Raw genomic sequence first — 9018 nt, 5'->3', positions numbered from 1 at the left:
CGTTACGCTGGGTTCCATGTTTTCCCATGGTTGCATCTTCAGTCCCATTGTTGTTGTCCTGTTTCTCTCTGTGTTTGTGCTGCCCTTCACCCATTTCTCTCTGCCATGTGTGTTAACTGTGCGTCTCTTACTCTTTTTCTCTTCTTCCTTGTTACCGCAGACCCAAGCAACCCACAGTGAAATTGAATAACAAGGATGCTCGTTCAACTGCGCCGTGTGGTGTACTTGTTGGTCCTTCTGCAGTGCTCTATGAGCGTGTCTGGGGCAGAGGGAGTTCCAGGTGGAACGGCGTTGTGTAAGAAGCGTGGGAGTGAGTTCGTGGTTGCGGAGAATATGTTAAATGGGGCTTTGGTAAACTTGCATGAAGTAATTAAGGATGGAGAGGCATGTTTGAAAGCATGGGGAGAAGACGTGGTTGCATGCAATAGGAATGCTGAATTCATGGGTGTCACCGCGAATGAAACGGCCGATCTCGTCAAGAAAATAATGGGAGCAGAAAATGGTGCCAATTGCACTGTTGATACGACAGTTTCGGCCTTGAAAAAGGAGGTGGATCAAAAGAAGGCAGCGTTCGATGAAGCCGTAAAAAAAACGGAGCGGTTGGTGGTATTGGCGCGTGATGCACAAAAGCTATGTTCGGCTGTCACTGGTAATGTGGACGACCGATTCTTGCGATTAAGCAGTACACTGAAAAACTATGAGGACCACCTCGGCTACAAAGAATACAGCGTTTGTGTGACGCCAGAAAAAACGGAACGCGTCACGGAGGTCAAGAGGTTGCACGACGAGTTGAGTGGCATCAAGAGAAGGCTCGATGTGATGAAGGGCCACACGCAGGTTTGCAGGGTTATCGGCGGAGCAGTGTCGCCAGTGGGTATAATGAATAAGGCACTTAAAGATTTGTCCAGCACCTGTGGACAGGAAATCACGTCGAGTGAAATCAAGGTTCCAGTGGAGGGTAAAGGGGAGAAGAGTGAGAGATATGACGAAGCAGTGATTTTACCAGATGGAAGGCTTCGAAAGAATGCCACGGATAAGACAACCATGGTGTCCATGAAAGCGGGTGAGCAGTTCCCATTTATAAAAGGGAGTGCGTTACAAACAAATAAAACGACTGTCCAAAGGTTCAAGAAGACGTTCGATACGGCTAGAAAGATTGTTATTGAGGAAAGAAGAAAGAATGAGGAAAAACGGTTGGCCGAGGAATGGGAGAGGAAAGAACGGGAAAAAAAGGAAAAAGAAGAACGCGAGCGTGCGGCTGCGGCGTAGAGGGGGAAAGAAGAGAAGGAGAGAAGGGATGCAGAGAAAGAGGAAGCACGGAAAGCACGAGAAGAAGAAGCGATAAGGCTTGCAAATGAGGCGAGAAAGGCCAAAGAAGAAGAGACAAAAAATTTGGCAGAGGTTGCGGAGAATAAGGCCAAAGTAGAGTTGAAGAAGAACAGGGAAGCCGAAAAGAAGAAAGATGGCAGCAGCAGTCCTGCATTGTTGCACGGTCCCTTGTTGCTTCTTGTTCTGCTGTGTGTGTTGGGTTGCACTCTTGTGTGCTGATCGGTGTTTCCATGACGCACAGCTGCACAGTGTTAACTTTTGTTCGACTGGACATGGATGCATTGTAAGGTCACTTTTCTTTTTAATGGATCTTGAAATTTTTCTTCTTTTCCAGTACGATAAATCTCTTGCTTGTTTGAAATGGATACATCTATTGCATTCCCTATGGCGCTCATCAGACGACAGACCATCTTTTTTGTGATGGAGTGTTCTTTTTCTTTGTTCGCATTATCTGGGTTCTGTTTTCCCGCTGTTCACTGCGTCTGCCTGGTGTGCCTGGTGTGTGTGTGTTCCGTAATGTTACTAACTTTTGCTTTTACCCATGGGAATGGGATAGAATCCCCAATGTGTTTTAATTGCTGTGACTGAAATGTGAAGAATGGCAGGGAGTTCAAGACACACAAACACGCACACAGTAATAACCTTCTCTTTCTCTTTGTGTGTGGACTGTCATCATGTGTGTGCATCAATCCCATTGCTCGCCCTGTACGAAAGGCACACGAGCACACCAACTGCAGGGAATTGTGTTCTTGTCTCCTGAACATGTTCGCATGATGATCACAGCTTTCCTTTCATTTTCTTTGTTTTTATTGTTTTGTTTTCCCCTTGTGTGGTGCTGTGTGTGCGTGTCTGTTCTGCTGCATATGGTGGTGTGCTCCTCGAGCCAACCAATAGGCGTGGTGCTTTGTGTTTTCCCGCGCCGTGCATCAGTACAGACACGCAGTCCTCTGCAGAACAATTCTTTTATACACTCTTCCCTTCTTTCTTTTTGTGTGTGTTTTCTTTTCATAATTAATTGGCACTGTGTGTGTCTCTTTTGCGTTTCCCCATGCACCTTGTGTGTGTTGGGTTTTGTGTGATAATCTCTTTTTTATTGCTAATTGCAGGCTGCAGGCTATGCAACCAGTGAATGCTTGGTCACTATACTTTTACCATATAATAAATACTCTCGTTATGAACCACAAAGTGGGTGTGACTGTCTTCAGGCATCGCAGCCACATTGAGTCATGAATTTCTTTTGGTTTTTCATTTTTGCTCTATTATTGTGTCTGCCTCACGCAGTCACTCTTTTTTCTTTACATTTTTATTTTGGTGAAAATATTGGTGGGTTGCGGGTGTTTGAGAGTGCCCTTCCTATGTGTGTGTTGGGGTTTCTCCTCGCACCGCCCACGTAATGAAAACACATTTCTTTGCTCTCGCCTTCTCTCTCTGTTGGTGGTGTCGCTCAAGGCATGACCGCGAGTATATTTCTCTGCCCTTGTGGTGTAGTGTGTTGTGTGTTTTGCTTGAGTGACTGCAGCCTGCGGGGAGGGACTGAGACTGATCCGCTTCGGCTTCACGTAATGGGTTTGTTTTACTTTTTGGGGTGCGTATTGATGCAATGGTTTGATTGGTGTGCAGTCGATATCCTGTTTTTCTTTTTTTCCGTTGCTCTTGTGTTTTCTGTTCCTCTCTGCAGGTGTGTGGCTCAGTGTAGGGTTTTAGTGGATGCCTTAGTGCCTCTCTGGCATGGGCATGTGGGTAAGATGGAAACTCTGTGTTGCTGGACCGCGCCGCTGCGGATTCTGTGGGGTTGGTGTGTTTCTGCTGGACGCTGATGTTTGCGGTGCGCTAACTGTCGGCGTGGCGACATCCCCCGCCGCGTGTTTGAGGGGCTGGAGTGAAGGTGCGGTTCCTTCGCGTTGTGTGATTGGGGCCGCACATGGGTGGTTTGCTGGGATTCCCTCTGTTGTGAGTTGCAATCTGGCGAAGTGATGGTGAGGGGCTGGGCGAAGAGAGCATGGAGCCATGTTTGTAGTTTGATTCTGCTCTGACTCTGTGGTGTGTTTGCACTTCTCCTTGTTTTTTTCTGTTGTTGTTGATTGGGCTGCAGTTAGCGTGTGCGGCTGTTATGGTTGGTGTGCCGTGCCTCCCCGCCACTTTCTCTTTCTCTCTATCACTGTGTGTTTTTGGGAATGTGATGTGAACCATCGAGGCATTTGCATTGACCACAACGTGATTCTCGGACCTCTTTGCGCCAAGCCACCCAACACAGGCACGGGACTGACATGCCACACTTCTTCCCCTCACACACCGTGACTCCTTTCTTTCCTCTCCTCCACGCAAACTCGCATCCCGTCCTGTTTTGCGTGGCTCACGCTCAGCGTTCAACTCTTGCATTCGGGGGAAGGGCATTCCAAACGCGAAGGCTCACGGCGGCGTGGGGCACCTATATATACAAGCACGCCTGGAGGCTCATCCTGAACGGGATCGCACTCCGAACGCAGTCGCGTTGGCCTGGTCGAAATTCCTGTCCGACGACAGTTGCGGCGCGGCATGCACTCCAAACATGCACGTCACACAGCAACACATCAACACAAAAACACAACCACTTTTTGCGTCCCTCTCCAAACGAGAGAACATGCATGGGCTGGCATGAGCGGCATGCTTCGCTTCGGCGGGGCTCGAGGGGCACTTTGCGTCCCGAGGCGCTGAACCTTGAGGCCTGAAATATCATGCTCAGGGACTTTGAACTTGAGAGAGATAGAAAGGAGGTGAGAAGGAGAGGGGAAAGGATGAAACCCGGCAACCATTCTGCACGAGGCGCGAGCCGCTCGTCGTGGGGCTCGTTGTCGGGTTTCGCCCTTTACTTTTTCCCCGCGACAGTGAAGCAGACGACGCTGTGGCCTCGACATCGCTGGCGTCTTGGCGGAAAAGACGGGGCGGCGACGGGAGAAGATGTGACTCCACCGCCGTCTTGGAAGGAGGGCGATGGCGCAACCCCTTCCTTCCCCTTACATTCCCGGCATCCGTCTCGCGTCATTTCGCCGGGCCGTGGGCAGCACACGCAACCGTGGGTCAAGGGCATCCAAGAAAAACCCGCCCTGAACATGGCCGCTGGCGACGAGTTGGGCGGTATGCAACTAAAATCCTGGGGGGCGAGGGGCTTGCGCTACAAGGGGGGCCCTCTGAGGAACAGACCCGCCTTGCAATAAGGACTGCGGATTTAAAGAAAACGGCAATCACCACACGAGCACTTTCCCCCATAAGAACACTTTCCTCTGGGCGGGTCCGAAGGAGGGCCGGGCCCGCACTCCGGGGAATTTTCGGTTTGGCGAGTGCCGTGCGTTTGCCGCTGCTGTGCGCTATCGGGTCTCTTTTCGGCGGTATTGGGGCACATTTTCGCACACAAGCTAACTGTTGTAGGTGGTGGGTTTTGCCGGCTTTCTCCCAAGAGACCCGTTCGGCCATCGGGCGAATGGATTTCCGTTTCTGCATTTGGGCGGGCCAGCAGGGTGGGTTTCATCGTCCCCACTTGGGGTCGGATGGCGCCGTGGAATTTTGCTACGCTTTCGCAGGCGTTTTTTGCGGCACAATCCAGGTTGCCCGGCCGGGCGGGGGTGGGTAATGCCTTGCCGGTTGGGCAGGGAAGATTCGGACCGGGGGCGGAGATGACCAAGAGCATTCCCCGGCGCGGTCCCGGAGTGGTGCGGCCGGAGGTTTCACTGGTGCGTCTTTCAATCGCAGCGTGGCGGCAGTTGGGCTGAGGCAAATGTCTGCGCGAACGCCGCGGGGTGCGGGCAGGCGCCCCGTCTCTTGGTGCATTGCTTGTTTGGTGCGGGGGCAACCCCTTTGCAGGCACAATAAAAAAAAAGATAGAGCCCCGACGGCCGCCCCAGCCAAATTTAGGTGTTTCAAAATATCGGGGCCGAGTCAATTTTTTTTTTACAAACGCAGCAATGTCCGGAGAAAAACGGCCGCGCGCATGGTTCGCGATCGCCCCGCCGCCAGCAATGCGCGAGGAGGGGGGGCGCCGGCCTGTGCGGGATGGCGGCGCCTCGTTGTTTTGGGCCGCGGGGCCTGGGTCGAAGGGCCGTGTTGCGTGATCCGTGGAAATTGCTTCCGGGTTTGGTTTGCCCGGCCGTTTTTTTCAAAAAGGATCGGGTTGTTTTTTTCCATCTCTTGTGTTTTTCTTGTTTCTCTGAAAAAATGCGTGCTCGGGTGGGTGGTGTTAATTCTTGCGCTTGTCTTCCTCTTGTTTTTTGGTTTGGTTGTGGGGCGAAGGGGCGGGGAAGGCATTCGGAAGACAAATGCGCACGGGATATTTTCGTTTGTTTTATCGGGGTCATTCTCATGGAAATCGGCGGCGCTTACCAACACAGAGTTTTGGCAATTTGTCCCCGCAAGGCTTTCAACAACGATAATGATAATAGAAGGGTAACGGGAAAAAATTTCTCAACGTCGGAAAATCAGGACCCACCCGGGTTTGAACCGGGGACCGATCGGACTGCAGCCGATTGCTCTACCACTGAGCTATGAATCCGTCGACTGCGATTCCTTAAAGTAGAACAATAATACTAAAGGATAGGAAAAGAATCAATACAGAGAAAAAATTTCTTTGCTGTAAAGGTTTGTCGCCCTCAAGTGCGGGAATGTCCCTGGGCGGTGGCGCGGTCATTTAGGAATAACCGTCATTCTTTCTTGGTGTTTTTTTGTCTCTACCCCACCTTTACGTTTTGATGGAAGGGTTGGCGTTGGCGGAAGGCGTGGGTTTTTTTTCTTTTTTTTTGTGTTCTTCCCGTTTGGGGTTCGTTTCCACCGGGCTGCCGCACTGGCGGGAAAGGCGGCGTTCTTAGAACGGGAAAAACAAGGGTTTTGTATGATGGTTGTGGTTTAAAATGAGGGATCTGAGGAAATGGAGTGGGGCTGGGGTGCGATGGGATAAGGCCTGCAGGGGTCTGGGGGCTTGCCGCCGCGTATGTGGTAACGGTATGTGTTTTTTCACCTCCCATCTTAAAAATTTCTTTATATTTGCTTAACTAGTATTAAGAAAAACTCAGAAGAACTACCTGTTAGAGTGGTGTTGTACGATCGTCTATATAAATCTCAGATGTAATAAAACCCGTCGCATAATGTTCTGGATTTTTTTTTCTTGAATTCCAGAATAAGTATAACGTTAGCGTGATTTTGCAATCAGAGAGAGTGCTTGGGAATTTTAATATGTTTTGCAAAACCTGTTTTTCTTTGCATCCAGTCTGTCAGAATGGGTAATTTTCTATGGTTCCTTGAACAGATTCACTTTCTGTCAAGAGGAGTGTGTTTTTCTTTATTCGCGGGGGCGTTGCACAAAAGAGTATCAATAACCTTGGTAATATTAATATGTTACATTACTTTTTCCTATAACCACATGTTCGTACACCACAGTTTGTACCAGTTTTTTTATTTTCATGGACGAACGTTTGAAAAATGTGATCAGGGGTATAAGTCTGGATGATAATAATGGAAGAACGACTCTGCGCTTCATTCGTTGAAGGTCTTCACATGAGATTCCATTGTTGCAGCGGAGCGTTTAGGCTAACTTTACATTTCTCTACTGATAGTTCTTTATGGGTTGGGGTTTTCTGACGTTTGGTGGGGATTGCGCTCCCATGTGACCTGAGATGTTCTTCTGGGAGACCAGGAAAGGGTACACCTTGTGAATAAGCGTTTTTGGTTCGCTATACTTTTGCTGATGTCTAGAGGTTTATGTTGTTCGTCCACGAAGGCAACGAGTTCATACCACAAAAACACGTGATTTGAAAACCAGAGCGCTGTGGTTTAAAGAATGAGTTTGAGATCAGCTTTTCTCAACGTATTCGTAGATGCCTTGGTATACTACCGAGATTCATTTCTCCAATATATTAACTCTATCACAGTTGTATACAATATCCGTACGCGTATTGATGATGAACTGGTCACCATGCCATTATTACCTGCTCCAAGATATTTTTTGAAATCCTCCTTACTAAGAACATTTGTAGAGGAGTTGAGAGAAACTCTTTCTAAAGAGAGATATCGGCAGGAGATATTCCATGCACTCTGTATTGAGAAGAGACATGGATAAGGGACCAAAATTAAAGGACGAGTTTTTTATATTTCGTGACTCCTGGAGGGTTTCTTTTTATGTCTTATGGTGGTGGGAATAAGATAAAAAGATAGGATTGAAGTTTTTTTGTACAACCTTACGTACTGTTCCAAAGGGTTTGTTTTTCGCAACTTATTAACGTTGGGCGAGCTCTTGAAGGATATTTCGCATCTTTTTCATGAGAATATTTTCAGGTGAGGTTTTTTCCTTGGTTTAACTTGCTGTGTTTTTGATTATATGAAGGAGTATGCCTTTCTATGAACATTTGGAGAATATTTTTTATTCATTCCATTTGGTTTGGTATTTTGTCATCTTGACAATTGCTGAGGATAACGTGATTCGGCCGCCCTTGCAAGTTTTTGGGCTTCTCTGAGGATTTGATCCCATATATTAAGGCCATCAGTTTCCGTGTCTCATAGAGAAACTCAAAAACTGGGTCCGTGAAGCCCTTAATACCTGACGTTAACTTGCAAAACTCATGTATCATCGAAGTAGTGAATCAAGGTCTTAGGAAAAAAAAGAAGACTGCGAGTTGGACTTGCCTCAATTATGGGAAATTTATACTGAGAGATGTGCTGGGGGAAGAGGGATGGTAGTGGTTCTCTGCATTCCAAAAGGAGGCATGGAGTACCCTCTTGGTGTTAAAGTGATTGATGTCCACTCCGGTACGGCAAGGGACCTTCATAATATCGAGTATATACCAGACATTTTTTTTTAGCTTACCACTAACTTTTCTGCTGTCGTTTGGAGGTAATTATAAGCAAAAGGTTCGCTTTTATGGAGGCTTCAAAGAATTCACAACAAGAGCGTTCTGAAGCATTTTCAAGAAAGTTTTCTAATACGGATTATGTACGTGGCTAAAGTTACCACACCAGAGAGGGAGAGAGAAGTATGGAGACTCGACATCGTGACCTACACTGATAGTTTATGGAAAAAACTTAGTGATAGTCCATGATAGTGGTAGGAAAACAGTGTTCATTCTGGCCGATATTATGCCTTGCCGGAATGGATCTGCCTCATTACCCGTATGACCTCTTTTTGAAAGTGCTTCTTGATGTTGCTCTCACTGCATTTTTTTTTTTTTAGCCCTTTGCTTGAATTTCTTCGGTGTTTTGCATGTCTTCCTGTGAATAATATCTTTAGTTTTTCTTCTGTGTGCTTCGATTGGTTGATTTCTCCGTTAGGTACGGATATGTGTCTATCTTTCTCTGTTTTCCGACTCTTGATTTTTTCTCACTATCTCACAGATATATGTGCTCCAGTTTGAAAGTCTTGCTTCGGTGCCGAAGAATACACCGGATCATTTTTATTCTTGCCTCTCTATTGTTGTGGTTGCTGCATCCTTTAAGTTTGATTGATTCGGGAATATATATCACGGATAAGATAAACGGGAGCTTGATAAATGTATTGGAACACCAAGGGAGTAGTGCTGCACCGAGGGTTGTCTTTCTCGTTATCCAGACACACTTTTCACCTGGCTGGTGCCGAATGCTGTTGAGTTCTATCATGTCCAAGGTGTCTGTGGTCACTATTGGTCTCGGAAGGAACTACACACACGCGAAACGACCTCAGTGGGTTTTGGAGTA

The 9018-nt window shown here is 47.6% G+C and overlaps 5 protein-coding genes across 5 annotated transcripts; 4 read left to right on the top strand and 1 right to left on the bottom strand.

The window, feature by feature from the left end:
* Nucleotides 1–249: 249 nt before the first annotated feature.
* Nucleotides 250–1269, top strand: LSM04_006136 (uncharacterized protein; the record flags this gene model as incomplete). Its single annotated transcript, XM_067331712.1, has 1 exon — nucleotides 250–1269. The coding sequence occupies one exon, from the start codon at nucleotides 250–252 to the stop codon at nucleotides 1267–1269; it is 1020 nt and encodes a 339-aa protein (XP_067190213.1).
* Nucleotides 1270–3695: 2426 nt separating this feature from the next.
* Nucleotides 3696–4045, bottom strand: LSM04_001447 (uncharacterized protein; the record flags this gene model as incomplete). Its single annotated transcript, XM_067331711.1, has 2 exons — nucleotides 3696–3825; nucleotides 3921–4045. 2 exons carry the CDS (start codon nucleotides 4043–4045, stop codon nucleotides 3696–3698), a joined length of 255 nt encoding a protein of 84 aa, XP_067190157.1.
* A 58-nt stretch (nucleotides 4046–4103) lies between these two features.
* Nucleotides 4104–4523, top strand: LSM04_002912 (uncharacterized protein; the record flags this gene model as incomplete). Its single annotated transcript, XM_067331710.1, has 1 exon — nucleotides 4104–4523. One exon carries the CDS (start codon nucleotides 4104–4106, stop codon nucleotides 4521–4523), a length of 420 nt encoding a protein of 139 aa, XP_067190177.1.
* Nucleotides 4524–4853: 330 nt separating this feature from the next.
* On the top strand, nucleotides 4854–5075 carry LSM04_004903 (uncharacterized protein; the record flags this gene model as incomplete). Its single annotated transcript, XM_067331709.1, has 1 exon — nucleotides 4854–5075. The coding sequence occupies one exon, from the start codon at nucleotides 4854–4856 to the stop codon at nucleotides 5073–5075; it is 222 nt and encodes a 73-aa protein (XP_067190202.1).
* A 218-nt stretch (nucleotides 5076–5293) lies between these two features.
* On the top strand, nucleotides 5294–5847 carry LSM04_003920 (uncharacterized protein; the record flags this gene model as incomplete). The annotated part of the gene is made up of 2 exons (XM_067331708.1): nucleotides 5294–5451; nucleotides 5691–5847. 2 exons carry the CDS (start codon nucleotides 5294–5296, stop codon nucleotides 5845–5847), a joined length of 315 nt encoding a protein of 104 aa, XP_067190190.1.
* Nucleotides 5848–9018: the final 3171 nt, after the last annotated feature.

This window comes from Trypanosoma melophagium (assembly GCF_022059095.1).
Source record: "Trypanosoma melophagium isolate St. Kilda chromosome Unknown ctg29segment0, whole genome shotgun sequence".
Lineage (NCBI taxonomy): Eukaryota > Euglenozoa > Kinetoplastea > Trypanosomatida > Trypanosomatidae > Trypanosoma > Trypanosoma melophagium.
This window is presented reverse-complemented; position numbering and strand designations above follow the sequence as displayed.